Raw genomic sequence first — 25,349 nt, forward strand, 5'->3', positions numbered from 1 at the left:
GACTTAATGGTCAGGGGTCCCTTTACCTTTACGTAAACTGACCAATTTTTGTACAGGAATCTCTTGAACAGATTAATATTTTCAATTTGTGGGTACCAGGATGAGGAATAGCCTAGGATTTTCTTAGTGGTGCATTTAAGCCCATTGAGCTGTGGGACTATTACTCTGCTTTGGGTTCCTCATGAGGAAAGAAGTAAAACCTGTTACGAGGGTATAGTGATGGCCACACACGAGCTAACTCTTCCTTATGATTAGGAAATGTGAGAGGCCAGAGTTTTGGTTTTTTTTATTTGTGGTGGATATCCAGGCCTCTCAGGGTTGTTGGGAGAAGAGGATCCTGTTCAAATCACTATAGCTGCCCTTTCCTACCAATTATTATTTGGCTGCTGGCTATAGCTGGGCAGCTATAGCCAGCAATGACAGATGAACCCATGATATTTGCGAAAGAATAAGTGCTCATTACAGGGAGAGAATAAGCGCTCATTACAGGCGGAAAGCAATAGCATGTGCCATCACGTGGTAGTTGCTTCATAATTATCACTCTAGTGCCGATTGCTGGGGCACCTCCCTTAGGTTGCCCTGTAATTCTAGCAACCTGGATTTACAGCATCCTTCTCTGTGAATATTGCTCTGGGCCCTCAGCAGAACTTTTTGCTGAACATCCTTTTTATTTTTTGGTCTCTGCGTGTATTTCCAGTGTTGTTTTTATTCCTTATTTTTTCCCTGGCCTTTCAGAGTTTCACAAAGCCAGTCTTTCTGCCTGTTTCAAGGAGGAACTGCTACTGCTGAGAGACACTTAAAGCTAGTTGTCTTTTTAGACGTTGGAAGGAACAGTTGGCCTGTGTTGGCAGAATGAAATAGGACTTCTAGCTCTGTGGCCTGATGAGAATTTCAGATTTGATGATCCTCTTTCTCCCTTGCTTCCAAACCTTCTGGTGTGTCTAATCCACCAGTGGGCATTCTCAAAAGCTATCCCTGAGGAAGCTTTGCTTGCTCTGCTTGGCTTTGCTGTTTGGGTTTGTAGGGTGTATGTGTTGGGGGGGGGGGATAATTTGCAACTACAAGCATCCCACTTACACGTGATCGACTTGCGTGTGACCGCGTATATGCTTGGAGCCAGGAAATAATGAAATAATTCAATTCAAACCAGGAAATGGCATGAGAGAGCTGGAGAGTCCTTGTGGCTCATGAAGAGACTCCCCCCAGAGCCCGAAGAGGACATCAGTGAGGGTGGAGGAAGCCCTGAAGAAACTGGAGGAGCAGTGAGGCTTTGTTTACACTGCTCAACCTCCCTGTCTAACAGCTGGTATGCGAGGTAGCACAGTAGCAGCTGCTCTCCGATGTGTTCTCCACCCTCCTGCCTGCCCCAGAGCTTCAATTCTAGTTGTGGATATTTTTGGATACCGAATTTTTGGTATGGCAAAAAAGTGGCAGAGAAGGCATTTAAAAGGTTTTTAGGAGGTGCTACCTATTTTACGCGGGTGGCGCTGTGGGTTAAACCACAGAGCCTAGGGCTTGCTGATCAGAAGGTTGGCGGTTCGAATCCCTGTGATGGGGTGAGCTCCCGTCGCTCGGTCCTAGCTGCTGCCCACCTAGCAGTTCGAAAGCACATCAAAAGTGCAAGTAGATAAATAGGTACCGCTCTGATGGGAAGGTAAACGGTGTTTCCGTGCGCTGCTCTGGTTCGCCAGAAGCGGCTTTGTCAACCACATGACCTGGAAGCTGTTCGCCAGCTACCTCGACCAGTAACACGAGATGAGCACTGCAACCCCAGAGTCGGACACAACTGGACCTAATGGTCAGGGGTCCCTTTACCTTTACCTTTTACCTACTTTACATGATTTCACTCATGTGCATAGGGCCCTTCTGTAGAAATGCTTCAGGAACGCTGGCCTTGGGTTCAGGGTCAGGTATCTTGAGTTATTGCAAAAGTGCTCAGTTCCTAAAGATGCCAGACCTTTAGGGGGGTGGCTTGCTGCTAGCAGACAGCCATTGTGGCTGTGCTAGCTTAAAGATGTTTCACACAGATGGTGTTTAGTAAAAGATAATCTTTCACAGTAAAGAAGAAGTGAAATCGGTAATGTCCATGTGTGGTTCCTCCCCACCCTTTTCTGTCTTCACCCTCACCTTTAAGTAACAGTGCTAAAGCAGGCTCCAAATTTCCTCTGGCTTACTTGAAGCGGTTCTTACAGTTGTGTTGGGGAGGGTGGGGCATATGTTGGCTTCCTTCCTTTCTGTGTTCACAGATAGCTTTTAAACAAAAAAGAACCTCCCCCTGCCCACAGTTTGGTGGCAAAATATTACTGCCATGCGGTATCTTTTCTGGAAGGGCATTTGTGATCTTTGGCACTGAAAATGTGTTGGTCTGCTTTGTTTAGGGCAGTTGTTCTCTAATTTTTTTCTCTGGGTCACTTTCAGAGTATTTTTTTTTAATTGATAGAAATGCCATGGAAAACAAAAAGAAGCACCTCCTAGCAGTGCTTGTTTTGTAACATAGAACACAACTGCAGCTCCACGTTGGGCAAAATATTTCTGCATTGCTGGGAATTGGAGTAGATGACCCTTAGAGTCCCTTCCAACTCTGCAGTTCTGTGATTCTGTAAAGCTTTATAACAGGCATAGGCAAACTCGCCCTCCAGATGTTTTGGGACTACAATTCCCATCATCCCTGACCACTGGTCCTGTTAGCTAGTGGTGATGGGAGTTGTAGTCCCAAAACATCTGGAGGGCCAAGTTGCCTGTGCCTGCTTTATAATATGGTCATGGGGTAGCCAGAAAGTAAAAAACAATGCAGCTACATAAGAACATGAATCATTCTCAAAATACAATATTGATTGTCCTTGAATCTTCCCACCACAATTGCTTTTCTCTCCTGCCACACCCTTTGAGAACCACTGGTTTTTGGGACACATTACCTGGGTACATGCTTATGTGTTTGGTGTTATGCAAGAGTAGCATCTTCAGCCCATGTGGTAAGTTTGTCTGTATCATGTTTAGGGAGTGCTATAATTTATACTACCACAATCTTTATGAGAACCTATTTGGTAACAACGTTTTATTAAAATGTTAATGCTTGCATATGCATCATTATTGTTGTTTTTATATGGGGTTTAATTTTTTTTATATTCTAGGTTTCTTTGGGGCACTGTCCGGTGTATGAAAAAAGGTTAATAAATATAAATAGATAAATAAGCAATATATTTAGCTGTACTTAGCATGTGGTTGTTATTACACTTTATGCAATTGGGAGACTTCTGTCTCTGACATAGCTGTTGTTCAGTGCTAGAAATAGCCAGTAAGTCTTGTAGGTGGACCTTTTGGACCACAGCTCAGCCATTTCTGTTTTCTGAAGCTTAAAATAACCACAACCCCACAGGATTATGTCAGCATTATGATTGCCACAGGCCAGGAAGGCTGCTATTGTTGGATATCTGGTCAAGATACATAACGCCGGCAGAGTTCCTCCACCCTCATATTTTGAGGTTACAAAGTCATATGTTGGGATGGTGCCCACAGACACTCAACAGTCCAGGTGGTTCTTTTCTTTACTATTGCTATGGAAGTCAGGCCTTTTCAGTGTGCCTCCTAGGTGTGGAAGCAAGTGACTAATCTTGGAGTGGTTTTACATTGTCTTCTACAATTTCCACAGAACAAACCTGAGGTAAACTTTCAGAGAGCAAAACTTGTGAAGCAAAGATTTCTTCTCTTTAGTACTGTTTCTGTATGACTGGTGGATAATACGTCTCCCTGCCCCCTTTTTTTGCTCTGTTGCTTGGGCTTGCACTTTTATTTCCCCTTTCTTTTTTTTCTTTTAAAAAATCCATTATAATCCCCTCCTTCCCTTTTTCCTTTTTACATTTGTCTTCCTTCTCACATTCTTGCTTATGTGTTTCTGATATGGCAAACTTGGTTCTTAGGCTGATTCTTGAGTGTTCCATTTCTACCTCCTGTGATGGTGCAGCGTGCATTTCAAAGAATCACAGAATTGAAAGGGACTAAACAAAATAAAATAAAAAATCCTTCCAGCAGCACCTTAGAGACCATGCACACGACTATGGAAGACCAACACAGCTATCTACCTGTAACTTGAAAGGGACTGCGAGGGTCATAGAGTCTAGCCCCCTGTTTTGCCCAATGTGGGGCTCAAATACATGACCCTGAGATTAAGAGTCTCATGCTCTACCAGCTATGTTGCAGGAGTGACTAGATATCCCAGTGTGAGTGTGTGTTCATTGGTCTGGCACAGATTCTGGGGGAAGGGGTGTTCTGAAAGTTATCCTACTCCATATCCCCACCCCACCCCATCTGTTGTTAAATGTGATAAGATACATGGGTTTTTACCATGCCCATATTTTTCCCCAGTGGGGCAATTTAGGATGGAAAATGGGCAGGAAGGAAAGCACCCCTTTCTCTAGAACTGCTATTCTGACCTAATTTACAGGTCTATCAGCTGTGTATTAAAATGTTACAAAAGGGTAGGGGCTTTATGGGAGCTTGAGTCCTTCCAGAAGATGGGGGGTTTGGGGTTTTTTAGGCTTTGTGTTATGATTATGAGCAAAGAGTACTATTGGGAAACTCATGAACTTTAGAATACAGTATGCTGTTTTAATTCTTTAATAATCTTCCAGGTGGTGCATTTGCATGTGATGTTTATGAATTGCAACACCATTAAACAGCTTAAACCAGTATATGAGATTTTAAAACCTTAATAAACATCAGTCGAACAATAATCAAATGTTATCACAGTAGATTCCAAATCACAATAAAAATGTAGAACAAAAAATGTATCCCTTAAGGTGGAACAGGTATTTTTTAATTAGGCCTGTCACTTTATTAAATTTTAGTTGATGATGCATCCACCTTCTTTTCAACTGATTAAATATAACAACAGCAATTGAGGTAACCTTTTCAGATCCTAAGTGGTGTGAATTTTCATTTCTAGTAGCAGCACAGAACATTAAATACCGTGTGTAGAAGTCTAGTTCCACACTGTGTGTGTTCATTTCTAATGTTTGTTATGTGGAAGTCCTGAATTCAGCGATAATTTGGTGTGGCTGAATTTTCCTTGTATTTGGAACATTAACATTGTGCTCACATGGGATGATATATCCACCTAAACAATCACCAGTGCATCTGAGTGACTTTAAACTGTTAGTATTCAGTATTCTGTAGTTGTCCTTGGCAGAACTGACATGAAGAAATATGTTGCTCTGGGAGTTCCTTTGTATTTTACATAGTTAATCACATGTGGTCTTCCAGACTTTTCCTTTGGACCTCTGCAAGTTATGCTTAGAGCTGCAGTGTTTGGAATCACTCCATTGTATGACATTGTTTATTGTCCTCCCACCCACCCCAAATACTGCAGCCAGTGATGTGAGGGAAAACTCACAACATGATGATTGGCAAGTGATTCTCTAGGGGTGCTATTTGCAGAATTTTGTGTAGCTCCGCCTTTCAACAAGAATAGAAAACTATTCTAATTGTAGTAATAAAAAAAATCTAATGCTGCCCTTGGTTTAGCCAAGACAATGGTTGACTTTGAGCAAATTTTCTTTAGCCTCGGTTTTCCACCTCCAAAATAGGTTAAAGAGCTATGCTGCACACAAAAATGGATGAAAGACTTCAGTCATATACAAAGTATACCAACTTTTCTGGCTATGAATAATAGAAGTCTGTCCTTTTTATCATTTGTTGTGATTATGCATACAGCAAGCTGGCTGACCTCTGCAGTATCCAAGCACAGGAAGACCCATTAAAAGGTGAATGTATTCCTGTCAAGATTTGCTGGTGCTTCTTGGCTCACACTGTTAATTTCTTGAGATTTTTGTAACCTCATGTTACATATAAAACCTTGGATGCTGTTCTGTGCCCTCCAGATCTTGAACTCCTCTGCAATGGCAGATCAGATTTGGAAATTCAGATTTTTGACTTGGGAGGTAATTAGCAAAAGCTAATATCGGCTTCAGTCCCTTAACGCACTGATAGAAAAGCATCCAGGAATGACTCCTGGACCTCAGAGATAAGCTGCCAGCTGCCACAGAGACTATAAAAGGGTGGTTCAAAGTCAAGCACAAACAGCTGACTTTTAAAAATGATTCTTGGTTTGTTGCTGTTGGTGACAGGAAGTCATGTTCCCCAAGCTGTCAGCTTCCTGCTTTTATTTTTTCCATTCCATCCACAGCAGATCAGAGTCTTTGTCATAAGACAGCTGTCTCCTCCGGCAGAGCTGTTCAGCATCTGACCTAGGAAGGGGTCCACCTTTTTCCTTCAAAGAAATGAGCAAATGAATTTCGGTGTACTCTATTTTCACTAGTTGGATATCTTTTAAATGCTTGTTTTTGTTCTCCACTTAGAGCTTAAATTTCTCCGAGAAATACTCTCTTGAGGATGAATGACTTGGGCATATAGGCACTACAAATGGACTTTATATTTGCAAGAAACAGGGTTGTGTTTTTTGTAACTAAGTGGAAAGGAGATAGTGATGATCAGAATATTCTTATTGGGATGTGTGTATTTGATATTTTTATACTGGAATGCTGTAAAATGGGGGGATGCTTTCTTCAAGTGTCAGGTTAGCACAGGGGTCCCCAAACTAAGGCCCGGGGGCTGGACGTGGCCCACTCGCCTTCTAAATCCGGCCTGCAGACGGTCCAGGAATCAGCGTGTTTTTACATGCGTAGAATGTGTGCTTTTATTTAAAATGCATCTCTGGGTTATTTGTGGGGCATAGGAATTTGATCATATTTTCCCCCAAAATATAGTCTGGCCTCCCACAAGGTCTGAAGGACAGTGGACCGGCCCCCTGCTGAAAAGGTTTGCTGACCCCTGAGTTAGCATAACTGCAGATTCTTTAATAGTACAGTGGTACCTCGGGTTAAGTACGCTTCAGGTTAAGAACTCCGCTTAAGAACAGAAATTGTGCTCTGGAGGCGCAGCAGCAGCAGGAAGTCCCATTAGCTAAAGTGGTGCTTCAGGTTAAGTACGCTTCAGGTTAAGAACGGACCTCCGGAACGAATAAAGTACTTAACCCGAGGTACCACTGTATAACTTTTGGGAGAGCAGATCAGCACGATTCCCTGTCAAACCCTTTCAAAGCTTGTACTTTAATTCCTAGAGCTGCAGTCTTCATTTGTCAAGCTATCAGCTGCTGTATGCCTTTGTAAAACTACTAGTGTGCATGTATCTCCAAAACCATAGCTGCTTTAGTGGGGGAATCTTCCAAGACAAGGGACTTTGGGGGGGGGGTGATGCAGACCTCAGACTGAGAAGCATTTGTTAGCAAGCTTCCTGGTCAGTTAAAAGTGCTTCCTGTTTTGTCCTGAGAGCCCAACTTCTCTGATGTGATGGAAAATGTTTAACCCTTTCCCAACTGGACTTGGGTTGGTGTTGTTCTCCACACCCCTCTTGTTAGCCTTTAATAGTTTTGGCTAAATGTTTAGTAGTATTTGAAAGAAGTTGGCTAGATAGATTTGAACACATGGTTTGTGGGACAGATCACAGCAGCCCAGAGTGGGATGCATCATACAGTGGATGGCCCCAGCTTCTCTGTAGCAAGCCTTAAAACTGCAGGGTTTTTTTTATTTTGAAAGCCTAGTCCTGACAGGGGTGTGTGTGTGTGTGTGTGTGTGTGTATGTGTAGGGGGGGGGAGAGATGAAAGCAGTGATTTAGATAAAGCTGATTTCTGAGCAGGGAAGCGAATGCTGTGCTGCTGGTGATGCCAGCATCTGTGGCTGAGTAATCCTTTTCCTGTTTGCGGGATTTTTTTTTCTCTTTTCAGAACGCTGCCTGAAGCTGGTCCACCATGCCATTAGTAACAAGGAACATCGAGCCAAGGCACCTGTGCCGTCAGACATTGCCTAGTGTTCGGAGTGAGCTGGAATGCGTGACCAACATCACCCTGGCAAATGTCATTCGACAGCTGGGCAGCTTGAGTGAGTACCATGGCCAGCCTGCCTGCTGCCCTCAGGAGCTGCTGGGCTCTTGATTCAGCTGCCTTCTCTCTCTTCTTGTGTTCCTATTTCTCCCCCATCTGTCTTCCATGGGTAGTGCTAAAAGATCCTCCTAGTGAAACCTCATTGAACCTCGATTTCTCCCTCTACTCAACCAGGCTGCATTGGAGGGGGATGAGCAAGGGATAACTGCAGCTGAAGCACAGCTGGAATGAATGCAAGACAGGCAGCCTCCATACAGAAGCGCTGGGCTGAGAACCTTCAATATGTTGAGCACATTATCAAGTGTCCCTCTCATCTGTTTTCAGTATTTAGTGTGCTAGTATTCCTTTTTATCAGATTCCGGTCATGATGCAGATGCAGTTACTTACTGATTTGAAGATTATGCATGTACCACATTGTATACTGAAATTCCCTCATGGAGACTATGAACTGTCACTCTGTTTGGTTTCTTCATGCTGTTTATTTCTGCGGATGATGAATAGGTTTTGGCTTTTATTTAGCTGGCTTTGTAAAAGGGCAGGATTGCTACGTGGGCACAGGTTTAAAAAGAGAAATCGGCCACTTGGGTCTTTGTTACTCTTTAAAAATCATGATGGGATTGGAGTTGCATTAACTCTATTTCTCTAGACTTTTGACTTTCTAAAAATGCTTGGAAAGGGTTCCTCATACACTATGTGAGGTAGATGCTCATTAGAAAGTGCCTGTATAAAGCCATGTAGGGTTAAGGTTGAATAGCTGTGTGAATTGATTTAAATAAAGTTGTTTTTAATGCAAATATTTCCTGAACAAGTGTACCTGGTGGCAATTAAACAATTAAAACAACTGATTTGCAACTTTTAGAGCTTTATACAAGCAAAGAGCAAAATTAAAAGCCTTTTGGTCATGAAGATATAGGTCTTTTGCACTGAGAAGATATAGGTCTTTTGTTTGGTTTTCTCCATGTACATGCAAGGATACTAAGCAAGATCACTTACTTGATTACTTGATTGAACAAAATGGGTCACATATGAGTAAACATCCATAAAATCAGCCTTTAAGTATCCAGATCTTTGTAGAAGCAAGGGCTAATACAATATGTATGCGGATGAGCTAGAATCCTCCTCTTGTTAGGTGTCATCTGAGCCTGCCTGTATCTGTGCTGCTGCTTTTTTCCTTTCCAGCATAAGAGAGACTGTGCAAGGAGGTAGGTTTGTGGGCTGTGTTCAACCACTTTCTTTTATGTGGTTCCTTGTGCAGTTGCAAAATGTAGTGCATCAGTTTCAACTGGGCCAGCATACCATGGCTGGAAAGCAATACAGCAAGCCCTCAACGTACGCAGGGGTTACATTCCAGGGGTTGTGTCTAAAGCCAAAATCATGTATAGACAAAACACATTAAGTGCAATGGCAGGTGGGATTAATAAGAAGGATATTGACATGCTGGAATGCAGGAGGAGGAGGAGGGCAACCAAGGTGATAAATGGTCTGGTAGCCAAGCCTTATGAGGAACAGTTTAGCTTGGAAAAGAGGAGACTAAGAGGAGATAGCCATCTTAAAATATCTATAGTGCTGTCACATGGAAGACGGAGCAAGCTTGTTTCCTCCTTCTCTGGAGGGTAGGACTCAAACCAGTGGATTCATATTACAAAAAAGGAGATTGTGACTAAGCACCAGGAAGAACTTTCTGACAGTAAGAGCTGTTTCACAGTGGGACGGACTCCTTCGGGAGGTTGTGGGCTCTTCTTCACTGGAGGTTTTTTAGCAGAGGTTGGATGGCCATCTGTCATGGATGCTTTGGTTGATTCCTGCATTGCAGGGGGTTGGACTAGATGACCTTTGGGTCACTTCCAACTGTACAATTCTGCGATTCTATGATTGCCGAAGTCTTTTATCCTGGATGCCTGCCCCTCCTCCCCTTTTAATTGTTTTGCCAAGCATGTGAAGCTGAATGCACACAAGTTAAATGTGTGTAAGTTGCAGACTGCATCTATAAAAGGGATGGCCTAGGAAGTTGGAAGACTCAGAAATTCCATCTCTGCCTCCCCTGGGATAGGCCAGTTCCCTTGGGTGCACAAACACCATGAGAAAATAAAATGTGTGTCAAATTCATTAGCAGGTGTTGCCATTTATCAAGGGTATGTGTGCTAAAATCAATGGAATGGCCAGGACTGTACCAGAATAAAGCACAGTTCCCACAGTACAGGGTTTCAAAAGAGCCATCATATAATACTGTTTGTTAAGGAGTATACAGGTGAAACTCGAAAAATTAGAATATTGTGGAAAGGTTCATTTCTTTCAGTAATTCAACTTAAAAGGTGAAACTAATATATGAGATAGACTCATGACATGCAAAGCGAGATATGTCAAGCCTTTATTTGTTATAATTGTGATGATTATGGCGTACAGCTGATGAGAACCCCAAATTAATAATTTCAACTTTGGGGGTTTTCATCAGCTGTACACCATAATCATCACAATTATAACAAACAAAGGCTTGACATATCTCGCTTTGCATGCCATGAGTCTATCTCATATATTAAACTCCAGTAGCTAATGAAAACAATTGCTTACATAAATGGACTTTTCCATGATATTCTAATTTTTTTAGTTTCACATGTATAGCAGTGCAGCTTTACTTGTGTCTTTTTCTAGATGCACATGCGTAGACTCAGACTGTATATCAGTTGCACCGATAACTTAATGAGCAAATGCATAATATAATATCGATGCACTTTTCTCTCTCTTCATGGTGAAACAGCTTGAAATGTAAGTGTGGCTATCCAACACTATAAATGGACTGATTCAGTTGCATGAGAGTGGAAATAAATGTACCTTCAAGCAGGTATGGGCAGAACATAGCTCCGTGGTTGAACACACAGCATTTAGAATGTCCCAGGTTCAATCACTGGCATCTCAATTTCAAGTGATCAGGTGTTGGGTGGTGGGATATATTTGCCTGAAGCATTAAATTGCTGCTGCTAATCAGAGTACGTAGCTCAGGGCTAGAATTTATTTTGACTTTATGTGAGGCAGCTGTATCTTCATATATACTCAGAAACTGATTCCCTTGACAGAAGTCTAGTTGCAATGCAGGCACCCCTTTTTGTCTGAGGGAATATAAGATAAAAGCAAGTATTCCACAAAGCTGTTTAGGGGAACTCCTGCTCTTCATCCAGGTCTAACTAACAGTGAATATTGTTTAAAAATCTTATGTGGTCTTGCTGACAATGCGAACCCACTGCTAGCAATACTAAGGAAAGCAAATATTCTAAGTTGTTTTGTTGTGCGCGCAGCTTTTATGGGTGGGCTTTGAGGCTGGTATATCTCCGAAGTCTGGAATCTGTATACATTTTGTAGCTATTAGTAGCTGAGGCTTGATTGGTGGCGATGCTGAAACTGAATTGCTCTCCCAGAGTTTCTAGCAGTTGACTTAAAGATTCCACTAGCTGCTTCTGCTTTCAAGGCAGCATCACCTGTCTTGCTACCTTTGCTTCCACCTAAACATATTAAATGTTCTTGTCCATTTAAGTCTATTTACTCACAAAAATGGTGAATTTTTGTACTTGTATCCTGCCTTTCAGCCCTCTGAGACCTTCAGGGCTACTCACTGGATTTGACACTGCTTGGGGATGAGGATCTCTTTTCTTTAGATCCTTCCCTTATTTCCTTTGTTTTATACTTTAAGATTTACATAATCCACTGTGCTTGCATGAAGAGTTGACCTGCAGAGCTTAACTCAATACTGAATAGTTTACTTTGCTTTGTTGGCTTCTCAAATACACCAAACACTGGTTTAGGCTACTTGGGTTCCAGTGGGAACTTCAAGTGTTCTGTAGTTTTTAATTTCATCTTTAAATTTTAAATGGCTTAACTTCAGGTTTCCTCTTTCGGAATACTTGTTGTAAGTGTCTAGTCTGGCAGGAACATTAACATCTCCCAACTCAGAACCGGAGGCATTGTTTTCAACCTTGAAAGCACCTTGCTTTTTTGTGCTGCCACCTGCAAGTAATAAATGACTCTGTGCCGGCTGTGAAAGAGAGCCGAGAGATGGGGAGTTTCTTTTGGCAGCATTTAATGAAGTGAGTCTTTTCGAGCTTTTAGAGGACAATGAAATGTATCTGTCATTGTGTGTCTATCCAGTAGTAGACCATCCTAGAAGCTAAAGAGATCACAGACCCACAAGATGAAGGCTAAATGCAACAATATCATCTGATTCATGGCTGCCCTCCTTCTTTATTACTTCATGGAAGTCTTAGATTTTTGTTTCTCTTCCTTCCTTGTTTAATGATGCTGTGGAAGGGTCATGTTTAGCTAGATTGATTTGTAGGCTTTTCCCCTACATGATTTGCTTGTTACAAATGTCCTGATTAGGAGAGCAAAATGTGACTGTTTCTAGTCATTCCCTCCTGAGATAAGAGGACTAAAATATTTCTATATAAATACTTAGCACACCTATGCATGGACATACAATTTCTGGCACCCCTCTACCAATTGACATGTGGGGTACATAACAAAACTACAAGGAAAAAGGATCCTTTGCCAGATTGCTTTATGACACAGAGAGAGCAAGAAACTGCATTTAGAATTATAACATTCTGCTACTCTTTTTCAGGTAAATTTGCCGAAGACATATTTGGAGAGCTTTTTACTCAGGCAAACACCTTTGCCTTTCGTGTAAGCTCTCTAGTCGAGAGAGTTGACCGCCTTCAGATCAAAGTTACTCAGCTGGATCCCAAGGAGGAGGAAGGTAATGGTGCAAAATTGATACACTTTTAGGCCAACTACACTAAATTGCCATAGCAGCAGCTGCGAAATGCTTGTGGACTTGGAATGAACTTGACACCTGCAGGCTGTCACAGTGAGGTCAGCCAACTTGCTTATCACCCCATGGATGTGTGTGTCACTTGGTAGTAATGGCAAAAGTGAGGACCTCTTGCTCCCCTGCTCTGCAGGTTTAGGGACACACATGCATAAGCCTGATACAGCATCAGGCACCTTTTTTTCCTTGCAGCTCCCTCCAAAGAGCTTCTGTCCTCTCCTCTTAGGTCACACTGTTTAGTTGTTCCTGCAGGCCATGCAAGTTAGCTGCAGGGATTTTGGAGGAAGCTGAAATTGGAGTTCATGAGGGCTTAATGAAGCAAAAATACAATCTGTAAGGATTCTGAGCTTTATTGGCCTCCAGAGATTTTTAGAAGGTGGTAGTTTTTGTCAATAACCATTATTCTCTGTTCATATGTTCCAATACTTGGCTATTCTTTGACTGGTCATTAGACGAAATAAGGGTTTTGGTTTTTTATGGGGGTGAGTGGAGGTGGACTGGTCAAAGGCCAATTCTACTTGGAAGTTTTTTCTGAATGCATATAGATCTTCTCTTTGATTAAAGGGGGTTTCTCTGACTCCCCCCCCCCCCCCGGTGTGTGTATGTTTCTTTTCTTTTTTTTGAAGCATAAGTTTCAGGTGATATTGTCTTGAAAGCTTTATTGATGTGGCAGAAGGATCCCATGTTGTGAGAGTATTGAGAACTATAACTGGGCAAACATTGGCTTAGGTTGTGTTTGAAGTGGCTTTATTTTCCTTATTCTTTCATTTCTCTCCTCTTAGTGTCTCTGCAAGGTATTAACACCAGGAAAGCCTTCAAAAGCTCCACAACTCAGGACCAAAAGCTCTTTGACAGAGACTCTCTCCCTGTGCCTGTCCTTGAAACTTACGGCGTTTGTAATATGCCTCCACCTCTTAATATCCTCTCGTCCTACAGGTAATGCACCTTACGCTTCTAGCTAAATGGGGATGCTGCCCATCCAGGTGAGAAGGTAATGGACCAGTTCTTAAAGGGCTTTCTTTTGTAAAGACTGTGACGTGGTCCAGCTAGCCCATAAGAAAACCTGCTGACTCACCAAGGGGCCAGCGGACCTTCCTTACAAAGGCTAAAATGTCTTGGCCTTTTTAGTTGAGAGAAAAGTTGATGAGAGTGGTGGGCAAAGACTACACAATACAGATTTGTAACATTAAGGAGATGGCGAAACATTTTCTGCTACAGTACTAGAACACTCAGTTGAAATTAGGAACTGGTTTTGAAAAAAGGAGAAGCACTACTTCACACAGCATGCAGTTGACTTCTGCATCACTCCCACAGTAACTGGTGATGCCTTCTAGTCTTAGAAAACTGTTAAAAAGCAGTAAACAAAACTGTGTAATAAAGGGCCCATCTGTGGTGGGTAGCCATGATACGTAAATGAAACTTCCATGTTCAGAGCCGGCCCAGCCTGAGTATGCTGGAGATGTGCTGTGCATGTGAGGCTCAAGATGGTTCTTAACATTGCCTGCTCTGCAATGGAGGGATGTCTAATGCCATGAGCCTGCAGACTGGATTTCCTTTAGCCAAACTGCTCAAGGGCCATATTTCTCCACCCGCAGCAGTGGCATAATTTCATGCTCCTTCTGCACACCCTTGCCAGATCAAGCATTTGACGGAACGGCATGTGCAAGGTGGAGAGTCAGAACAGGAGGGTTCCATGGTACACCCCTACCTTGCAAGTGCCCCTTCCAGTGGGAAATAAGAAGCTGCCCCTGCCAATGGAGGCCTTTTGCTTTCAAACGGAGGATATGTCTGTCCATGAGGTCTACACTGAGCGTGGGCAACTGCTTACCTAGCAGCTCCCTATATTATTTTCTGATGTGTTTCCCAATGTGTTATGGGGAGAGGCTGCTTTTCAGTGGTAGTGCTCACACTTTCCATGCAGAAGGATCCAGGTTCAATCCCTGGCATCACTAGGTAGAGCTGGACTCTGGTCTGAAACCACAGAGAACCACTGCCAGTCAGTGTAGACATTATGGAGCTAGATGGCAGGGTTCTTATGTGGCATGGAGGCCTCCATTTGGCTCTCCCTGCTACTGAGGTTATTTGTAACTTCCCTTTTGGGAATTTTGAGGATTGATGTGCTTTGAAAAACTGTTCTGTGCTTTGTGGTTTAGATTTTGTAGTCATAGCAGTAAATACATTTCTGTGATGGCAAGCCTAGCATATAACTTTGGTGTGCGTTCATACAAGCTCTTTTGTGTAATCTTGCTGTTCCCTTCTTACTCCCTTTGTGCAATTTGCAGTGCATACATTTGCACGTATTATTGCCTGAAGTGGGTGCAGACAGTTCTTCTGAAAAGTGTGATTGTCTGTTGGTCCTTTTGCATCTCCAGAGACTGATGCATCCTAGAGGAGAATGTGCCAGTGATACCAGACAGTTTTTCTTTGCTTGCCATCTAATTATGTCATGTCATCTTGTGAAGATAGTACACATGGTGCAATCAGAATGGGATCAGGGTTAAGAATACACATATTTACTCAATCCCCATCAACAAATACCTTTTGAATAGGTAAAAATAATTACTAATAGCTGGAGGCAGCTGTCTTTGAGATGCAACTGCACTGCAGTGGAGGTGTGTGGCTGTGAGCTAGAGACTGAGAACCTGTTTCCTCTCCATTGGTTTTTTGGACTCCCAACTTCCATCAGCAAGCATGATCAGGGACTGTGGGGTGTCCTGTCCCCAGACTCCACAGTTTAGACAGGTGTCTTGCTTCTTTCAGGAGCAGCCAGATGGGCGGGGTATAAATAATAAATTATTATTCTTATTCTTATTATTCTTATTCTTATTCCTTCTCAGCCTTCTTATTAGAACAGAGAATCTTTGCTCATCTTAGGGTGGGTGGGAAGAGTAGAGAAAGAAACCCACCTAATACTTAACACCAGTTTTAATATACTTCTTCCAGGTGTGGCCTCTTCCACTTTCCCCCTCCTCTTTCTTGTCTGGTTGTCTTAGAAACTTAGAAGCTGTCAGCCCAAGTTTGGAGGACTTGCAGCCTCTTAACAGCCCCACACTTATTGAGCTGCAGCCCATCGTGTCTGATTGGACTACTTGTGAGAAAGCAACCAGTTTACACTCTTTCCTACATGGGAGTCGTAGTCCAACAACATCTGAGAGGGCAACAGGTTCTCTAACCCTGATGAATACTGTGAAAAATTGCCTTCTGCGCCTGGAAGGCACAGCAGATGCCCTGGCTAGTGCAGGATGGGATGGGAAGATTCACTCCTCTTCCACCTGCCCCAGACGGTTTTTTAAAAAAGAGGTGGGGGATGTTTTCATTCTTGGACCACAGCGTTTGCATCTGAAATTTGGTGCATCTTAGTTGGGCTTTAGGTAAACATTAGACTATCTTGTGGTGAGTCGGTCTCTGTCTCTCTCCCCCCGCCCCCTCCTAGGGATGACGGCAAAGAAGCACTTAAATTCTATACAGACCCGTCATATTTCTTTGATCTTTGGAAGGAGAAAATGCTGCAGGACACGAAGGATATCATGAAAGAGAAGCGGAAGCATAGGGTAAGATGAAGGGTATCTTTTGCTCTTTGTGAGTTTTTTAACCCTTAAACAGGGAAAGGCAAGATATAAGATATTGCCACTGTCTGAATCCAGGCAGCCCTTTTTTGAAGTGGACATGAACACACAACAGGCTTGGTTCTTTTTAGTTCAGTTTAAGTAGATAAAGTGGCATCAAATCTGCATCATTGGGTGTTTGTGCTGCGATAAGTCGTGTCATTTATTTACTTGTGGAGATAATATTTAGAGTCTCTTCACAAATTCCAGTGTGGTGTTAACATCTCTTCATTGAATATAGTGAGATTTGCATCAGAGTGAACACAAATGCATAGGCTTGGACTACAAGCTTTTTACTCTGAAGAAAAATCTGGCTTTTGTACTTATTTGTTGTAACTCATCAAGGCTGTCCTTAACATTCTGGAAAAGAATTAAGTGCATTAGGAACATTTTTCTCCCTTTCCTTTGCAGTGTATCAATTTGTGTTGGGATAGTGCTCAGATGAAGCTTTTCCAAAACTAACCCCTTTTCCCCTGATCTGAGGCCTGCAATCCCTTTGGGGTGGGGGAGATAAAGGGGAAGGACTGAAAATGTCCATGGCAGAGTGGCAGGGTGGGGAGAGAAGGCAAACCACAATATGCTAAAAGGTGTTTTCTCTGAACCAATTTTTCACACTCGCTCTCCTTGATCTCTTCTGAGGCAAAGGGAGCCATGCTTCTCTTTTGCTTTGAAAGGGATTGTGGCTGTGCAGATTGTGGTTTTATGGCACATGCATATATTTCAGTATAGAAGGAGGTTTTTGAAGGTGAGAAGTGAACGCTATTGGTCTCTTCTACCTGAGTTGCAGGTAGAGCCTTTTGGGAACTGGGACACAAGGTTTGGCATATTAGTAACCTCTCCTATGTCCTATGAAGTCTAGGGCAAGGGGCAGCACTTGGCCGTCTTTTGTGTCTTTTGTTCAACATCATTGCAGGTTATTGTGGTAACTCATAATCCTTTTTATATATTTTCTAGAAAGAAAAGAAGGATAATCCAAACAGAGGAAATGTGAACCCTCGGAAAATCAAAAGCCGGAAGGAAGAATGGGAGAAAATGAAAATGGGACAGGAGTTTGTTGAGTCAAGGGAAAAACTTGGACCAGGAGGGTAAGAGCTTATTCAGCAAATGGTCTGCTTGGTTGATCTGAATATTATCCACATAGATCTGCTATTCCTCTGGTTTCACTTTTCAATGCCACTCTTATTGTGGCTTTTACATTCTACCAGTAATCTATTTGGTGATGACGTTTTATAACAAAGCCCAGGAGTGAAACATTTGTCATAAGTTTGCAACTTGCTGCACGTGTGGTGCTTTGGGGAGGTTACTTAAAACTGGCTGAGAGTCTTTAACGAAGTATTTTCAGAATTTGATTTATCCTTGGGCTGGTTGCAGTGCAAGCACAGCAGAAGTGCAAAACAAGAAACAAAAATGCAAGGAGCTTGAGGTTTCCATTTCTTGAATAGCAGCCCTGTGTCACATGGCAGCCCACGTGGAAACTGGAGGGGCTCTCTGGCTGCTTGTGATCTGGCACAGAGGTGGTCTGTTGCTCAAAGCAAAGTCAAGATTCGTATTGAGCATGACCCGCCCATAGGCATGCCTGAAGCAGCTTTTCAGATCCTAGCCCAAGTCAGTTTTCTGTATCTCTGGTGCAGAAGTTCAAGGGCTTGGAAGCTGATTTCCCCACTTCTCAGATCTTGATTTTGATAGCTGTCTGCAGGAGTCCTGTCTCATTCTGCTTTCACAAAACCCTCTTCCACTCCCAAATACTGCATGTTTATTGATTTGCATAATTCTGAAATGGGATAAAAGAAGGAGGAAAATGAGCAGCTTTGTAATAGATGTTAAGTACATGATAGTGGGTGCATGTAACTGCATGCTATACAGCCCGATGGATGGATGGTCTTAAGGTAATAGCTGCTGAACTTGCATACTGGTGCTTGGAGCCATTGCAAATGGTAATAGGGACTGAGGTAGCTGCTCCTGGTATGACTTACTGGAATTAAGGTCAGAGCATGCTCTCCGAGCTGGCCATTCTTCATGAGGAACACAGCCATTTATAAGAAGAGAATTCTGCCTGCATAATCCAAATTGAGGGTACTTTCTTCACCCAAACTTGGCCACAAGCTGTGTGTTCCTGTTTGGCCCCAGCTCATGACTGTAGAGGTGGCACTTCGGACATGGTGTTCTGGCATTCAGAACAATTCCCAGCTGGTTAGCTTGGCAGCATTCTAGGCGGTAGCTTTCTACCCAGAGAGATAAGCACACAAGATGATTCTGGCTCTTTCTGATATTCTCTTAACAGAGAAGGGAGGGATCAGAAATGGAACCATTTAGTAGCCTTTCTCATTTAAGTTGAATCAGAGATTTAATGGAACTGTCCATTTCAAGGTTGAATGCCACAGCAGGTGGGGAGAAGATGGCAGGGACCAGGTTTAATGGCCACTTCCCCTATAAAAGAATGTGGCCTTCTGTTTTAGACCCATGTAGTATGAAGCTTCCACCCATTTTGCATTTCCCAAGCCTTCCTTTTAGGAAAAGAAACCCTCGTTTTTCTTCCAGAGCACTTGCTTGTTTGTGGATTTTGCTTTTAGCTCTTGCCTTAGCTTCCACAGAATTGCATAATTGTAGTCTGAAGAACACCATTCCTGCCCTTTCAGTGAGTGGACTGGAAAGCTGTGTGCACTCAGGTCATGGATACTTGTTTGTTCCTACTTGCTGTCCCTTTAAAAAACATTAAAAACCATTAGCTTGTCTAAAGCTGCTCCTAAAATTGCAAGCATTTCTGTTGCAAAAGAGAAGCCTTTGGCTGTGCTGGAATGGAAGGATGATTGGCAAAGTTGTGCCCTTGCCTTGCCTCTTTTCCAGGGTGCCTTCTGCTGGGCCCTGATCTGAAGGTTATTAGAAGAGAGCTGCCCACACTGATGTGGTCCAGCAGTGAACTATAAATGTCAATTAGGTAACTTTAAAGGGTTTTCTTAATTCTTCTGGCAGGCAGGTGAAGCTTCAGTAACTGTGTATTTATGTCCATCACTTACAGCTGGTACCTGTCGGCTTGGAGATGTAGAGCAAATTTGTAAAAACAAATGGAGCCTATATCTGAATCAGGTGTAGCACTACAGACACAATGCTGGCCACACAAATGAGTGTTTGTGATTTGGCTGAGTTGGTGTGATCATGAGCAGGCTCCCAGGACTGCACTTCCCACCTTTGGCAGGAGAAAGTTGCTTGTGTGAATTATTCACCAGTGCTTTATCTTAAAGCAGTTCCTGTACTGGACACTCCGCTATTTCTAACTGAATCCAATCTGTATATGGCTAGATCACTTTCAGATGTGCAGGTAGGGACAACTGGAGCTCCTAAAATTGGTGGTCCTTTGGAGAGGACTTCCCAAATGTTCAGAACACACATCGCAAATACATATATGCACATGCAGGTATATTCCTTTCTAGCTCCTCCTGCCTGAAAAAGTGTGGAATATGCAGCCCCACCTCACTCTATAAAGGTCTGATGAAATGAGAGCAATATGGGGAGCTGGAGAGTCCCCTCTATACCAGTGTTAGAAACTGAGATATGAAAGCTAGGAGCTAAATGGCACCTTTAAGATAGGTTATGGGTGCAACAACAGAATGTCTAGGCACGATACAAAGATGAAAATGAATAAACCAGCTAAAATCTTATGTTCATTTTTCACATGGTCTAGTCCTTCTCCTGCCCCCCCCCCCAATATTCTTAAGAGGGGCACTTCTTCAGTCTTCAAAGAGTAGCTGGAAGTAGGGAGGCAGAAAAGGGTCCTCATTTCCTTCTACTCTGCAGTTTTAATCTGAAATCTTAGGCGCAGTACTGTGCCCAGAGCTTAGAAACTGCTCGCGCTAATGAAATTCCCTGTCACAAAATGCGCCTAGAACAATGTGAGTTTCGAACACTGCTGCATACTAATCCCATGCCAGTCTATTTCACCCATGGATGACTGGATCAGACCCCATGCTTAGTTTTGTGCAAAGGCTGTAAATTGTTCATGCTCAAAGATATGCAGCAACTTAATTGCTTAAAAAGTTATAGCAGCCATTATCCTCTTAAAACAACAGTGCATATGAGCACACAGTTTTAAAATATGTTTTCTTCACAACCACAATTTAAATAATTCATTCTAAAAGAAAGTATTATATGCTTTATTTCAGTATTATATGCAATATCTAATTCTAATGAGTCAAATTTATATGTGGTGGTCTCCTTTTTTAAAGTCATAATCTTTATTGAAATTTTAACAATACATAATGAAAACAAAATAGACAAATATAAAACGTTGACTAAACAAAAGAACCGAACAGTGGGAATATGTGTAAACACAGCTCATAGAACATGCATTTGTAACAGTAGGGGACACAACTTGTATTTTAATTTTGTTTAATTAATAAACTCCATTCTCTTGCTGATTCATGTGTGATCTCATAATGTTCCCCAGCAGCATCTGCCCTGCCTTGCACACATTAGCAGGAGTGTCATTGGGATTGAAAGTCTTTTGGCAGGGGCTGTTCTCTGACTCTTCATGGGCACACAGCACCACTCTGGTACTGAAAATGCTAGCCTCTTACTAGACTTTCAGTCCAAATGATCTGGCAAGATGCTACAGTTTTCAGTACCAGAGTGGTTCTGATCTTGATGGCATTGTTTGTATTTCTTCCTGACTTGAATGTTCTGGAAGTATTCTTTACTTGGGGTCCATTGAAGCCTTGGAAGGGAAGGGTTTTGATCTGATGTAGTCCTTCTTGTCCTTTTGCTGATTTTTAGATACCCGTCTAATATGGTCTATCAGAATGGTAGCATTGGTTCCAATGAGAGTGTTGATGCCAGCTACTACCCCCCGCCTCCGCAGCCAGATTCACCATTGCCTCCTTTGTTCGCAGAGGACAGTCTTCCACCACCACCAATGGAATTTAGGTAAGCACCATTGAAGGACCACAATCAATGGAATGAAAGAAGCAAGCTGTTTCATTTTTCCATAAAACAAGTGCTTTCCAGTAAGACCACAATGAGCCTGTCATATAAGCCCCATCCATGAAGCTTGTAGAGGTAGCTTGGGAGGAGAACTGCCCATTATTGTTTTTTAAGCAATCCATAAAACACCTCACAAACAAGGGTGTTGCCCTGTGGTTTCTTGCCAGATACTGCTTAGGGTTGTGTTGCGCATGGAGAGATCAGATTCCCTGTTAGGCTGCTATGTGCAACCCAAGTGTCTTGCCATGATTGCACATGACTGTCAGCCACTGTGAATCCAGGTGGCGAAGAACAACTGTAGTTACTCTCCAGACTGGGGAAGCATTTTACTAAGAGGGAGAGTATACTACTCCTTAGGGGAGGTATGTGGAGGAGGGGAGGAGTTTAGGTGAGAATTCACATATTTCTTCTTGTTACCAGAAGGGCTTCAAACTTTACTTACTTGAAAAAGGATGTCTCTGTCATCCTGACATTCCTATGCGGTTTTGTGTTAATGTGCCATATTCCTAAATCAAGTTCCAGTGGATTTCCTTCCCTCTTCAAGGTGGCTTTAAGAGTGGTTCCTGTAGCTATCTTAGCTGGAAAATGCTATTGTGGAATGATGGGATTCCAAGGTTGCTGGAGATGGACATTTGCTGGAGATGGATTTAAAATAAACAAACAAACACCCTGGCAACAAGAATTTTTAATCTTTTGAGCAAGCTGTGCTCAAATACTTTCACATGTGTGCATGTGTTGGAATCCTTTCCAAAGTCAGCCGTTGGATGTTAAACAGAATATTGGAACATAACTCCCAAACTCCTGGATCTCTTAGCCAAGAGTGATCTAATAAATGAAGCAAGTTACTATCAGGAAAACCTGAGAAATAGTGCTTAACCTTTTCCAATTTATGATATTTGCAAAACTCATGGAACATTTCCCCCCCTGTCTCCTTCCCAAATCTCTACCCTCAACAGCTATCCAGCACAAAATCAGAGTGGCTCCGGAGGGCTGAAAAAATCCAGCCTAGTCAGCCCAAGCCACCCTCCACCAGCTCCACCTATTGGCTCGCCACAGGGTGCCAGGCCAGGATTTGCACCGCCTCCTGCACCGCCGCCACCACCACCGATGATCGGTGTTCCTCCACCGCCTCCACTGTCAGGCTTTCCGACTGCAGGCATCCCACCTCCACCCTCTCCACCCTCATTCCCACCTCACCCCGATTTTGCCGCCCCTCCTCCTCCACCACCTCCAGCAGCAGAATACGCTGCTGTGCCTCCACCCCTGGTACCCCCGCCAACAGGAGGTGCACCGCCCCCTCCTCCGCCCCCGCCCCCTCCTGGTCCACCTCCATCGTCTTTTGGCAGCATGGATGGGCCGGAAACCCATCTTCCAGATTCGGGGTCATCCAAGGCCAAGTCCTCATTGCCTGCTGTTAGTGAGGCTAGGAGCGACTTGCTTTCTGCTATCCGTCAAGGTAAGTCTCTTCTCATTTTGCATATCCTAAGTTTTAATGCCTGAAACTAGACCAGTGGATTGAGAGCTTGTGGTCCTCCAGATGTTTTAGAGCACCCATCAGCCTCAGCCAGCATGCCTAGTGGTCAGCGATTATGAGAGTTGTGGTCCTGCAATGTCTGGAGTACTCCATATTCCCCATCTTGGATTGGACATTTCACGTGTGTGTGTGTGTATTTTGGTGGGGGCTTACTGGAGCTGCTAGATGCCTAGTCATTTAGCAAATGTGTTCTGGGAATACTTGCAACAAACATTCCTTTTTCACTCCAGTGAGGGCATCCTCTTTGAACCTTTGCAATTTAGCCTGTTTGTAACTGTCTGTCACGTGTCCTAACCTGAGAAAGCAGCGAAAGAGCCACACCTTTTTACTCTCGTTTCCTTGTTACTCATTTGAATTATTCACTGCCGGTGATAGTTCCACCACCAAATTGGTTCAGACTATAGCTGTAACGGAATATTGGGACCAGTTGAAACTTTAAAAACTGCAAGTCTAAATAACTGCTGGTTTTTGTCTTTTCAAAGGGAGGCTGCTTGTTGCTGCTTTATCCCAATATGCTTTACTTCAACCTGAGATCCTTTGCTCTTGACATAATCAGTCTTCAATAAGCTTCCTGCGCCACAGTCTTCAGATGATCATATATTAGGCCCCTGCTATGTCCTGCACTAGAAACATTTCTTTAAAAAATCATCTCTCTTGAGATCTAGCTTGTTTTTGTTTGTTTGTTTTCAATAGGCCCTAATAAAGGTATTTCATATTACTCCCATGTCTGCCCCTCCCTCGACACTGAGCAGCCCTTATGGGGCAGCCCCACAACGTTACCAAAGACCACTGTTTCCTGAAAGGACCACCTCTAACCTTTTCTTTCCTCCCTTGGTAGGATTCCAGCTCCGTAAAGTAGAAGAGGAGCGTGAACAAGAGAAGCGAGAAGTTGTGGGCAATGATGTGGCAACCATCCTTGCCCGCCGCATTGCAGTGGAATACAGCGATTCCGAGGATGATTCTTCAGAGTTTGATGAGGATGACTGGTCCGATTAAACACCTGCCCACCATTTGGGGGTGGGGGGGTGGGGAGTGGGTTTGAGAGAAAACTTATATAACTTTTGAGATTGCCAAAACCATTTCCCTCTTATTTTTCTCTCTCATCCAGTAACCAAAGATCAATGTGTCCAACTTCTAAGTAACCACCAGCCTCTTTCTATTGTTGGGATTTGTGCCTCCTTCCAGCAAGAAGGAAACTGAAACTAACCCCAGATCTCCATATTCTCAGGGTCCTAATAAAAAAAAATCTGCTCTCTTGGGGTTGGGAGATAATTTCGTAAAAATGAAACAAAAGAACATTGCCGGTCCTGTTGCAGTCAGTATGTGTTGGTTAAAATAGCGGGCGTCTTGAAGGCGAATAAAACTTCCAGACGATGCTCTTCCGCTTTACAGCTTTACAGTGTGTATTGGAAATACTCTGCAAGCCGCCAGTGATTTGCCTTATCCAGTCAAATCAGCAAATGGATTTGAATTTCTATTCCCAACCCATCCCATCAGCAATCTCCGGAATGCTCAATTCAAAATGTAAAGCCCAATGTTCATGAGAGTTGCACTATATACAGAACAGTTACTTCCCCCCCCCAAAAAAAAAATCCTGTTTTGACAGTCTGAGGTGTGACCCAGAGGTCATAGATCCTTTTTGCCCAGTTCCATATTGCCAAGCTGGTTTCACTAAGGATAGAATTAGTACCTGCTACATGGGCAGTTACTTTCTGCCATGTTCCCCAAATAGAAAGCAATAAGCACTGGGCGTGATCTTGTATTGCAGACAATACAGCTGCATCATCTTGGTCTGTTGGGGGCCGTAAGCGGATCAGATTGGTTGCACATCCGTTTCAAAATTATGAGACTGTAACATATTAGAGGCTGAGCAGCAGCAATTTCAAGCCATTGGCCCAAGCTCTCTGGCTCTTCGGGCATCACATGGGAACTTTTAGGATTTAAAAGTTGGTCATCTCTATATGCCTAGTCTGCTTCACTAGCTTGCTTTAATCCTTCAGCAGTTAGTTCCAAGGTCTAAAGCAGCAGCTTTAGATCCCCTTACCTCTTTTTAGACAGGTGCCTTTTTACATTAGCTTCTCTGGGTCAAGAGTTCTGGATACATTAGCTTCTCTGGGTCAGTTAGTTCCCTTGGCCAAGAGCTGGTGTGCGGAAGGTCCTTAAATTTATCTGGGGATCCTGGTTACTGGAATAATGACAGCCACTCCCATAACGAGGGTGCTTCTTCTGGGTGCTAATTGGGAGCTCTCCTTTTTTTAAACCTGTTTGAAATTCTTTACCTTTCCACATGCCTCTCCTCCTTTTTCACACTGTGACATGCCTTGTAACAGCTTTTGTACACCAAAGGAAAGGTGTCATCTTGTTTCTTTCTGTCTCATGCTTCCAACCCTTTATTACATGTGCTTCTTCTTTTTTTAAGGGTGTCTGATGCCAGAGCTTAGTGTTTTGTTTTAGCCAAGGGACCAAAGTATTAAAAGCAGGCACAA

At 43.1% G+C, this 25,349-nt stretch overlaps 1 protein-coding gene across 2 annotated transcripts in view; it reads left to right on the forward strand.

The window, feature by feature from the left end:
* The window catches only part of WASF2 (WASP family member 2), a 43,018-nt gene extending 17,902 nt beyond the window's left edge, over positions 1-25,116 (forward strand). For both annotated transcript variants that reach the window (XM_033157896.1, XM_033157897.1), the window contains exons 2-9: positions 7,779-7,932; positions 12,544-12,678; positions 13,533-13,686; positions 16,184-16,301; positions 17,310-17,440; positions 21,123-21,272; positions 22,286-22,785; positions 23,702-25,116. In XM_033157896.1, coding sequence (XP_033013787.1) covers positions 7,803-7,932; positions 12,544-12,678; positions 13,533-13,686; positions 16,184-16,301; positions 17,310-17,440; positions 21,123-21,272; positions 22,286-22,785; positions 23,702-23,859 — 1,476 coding nt within the window. In that variant the 5' untranslated portion in view covers positions 7,779-7,802 and the 3' untranslated portion in view covers positions 23,860-25,116. The remainder of the gene's footprint in view (positions 1-7,778; positions 7,933-12,543; positions 12,679-13,532; positions 13,687-16,183; positions 16,302-17,309; positions 17,441-21,122; positions 21,273-22,285; positions 22,786-23,701) is intronic.
* Positions 25,117-25,349: the final 233 nt, after the last annotated feature.

The sequence above is a fragment of the Lacerta agilis genome, chromosome 8 (assembly GCF_009819535.1).
Source record: "Lacerta agilis isolate rLacAgi1 chromosome 8, rLacAgi1.pri, whole genome shotgun sequence".
NCBI classification, from domain to species: Eukaryota; Metazoa; Chordata; class Lepidosauria; order Squamata; family Lacertidae; genus Lacerta; species Lacerta agilis.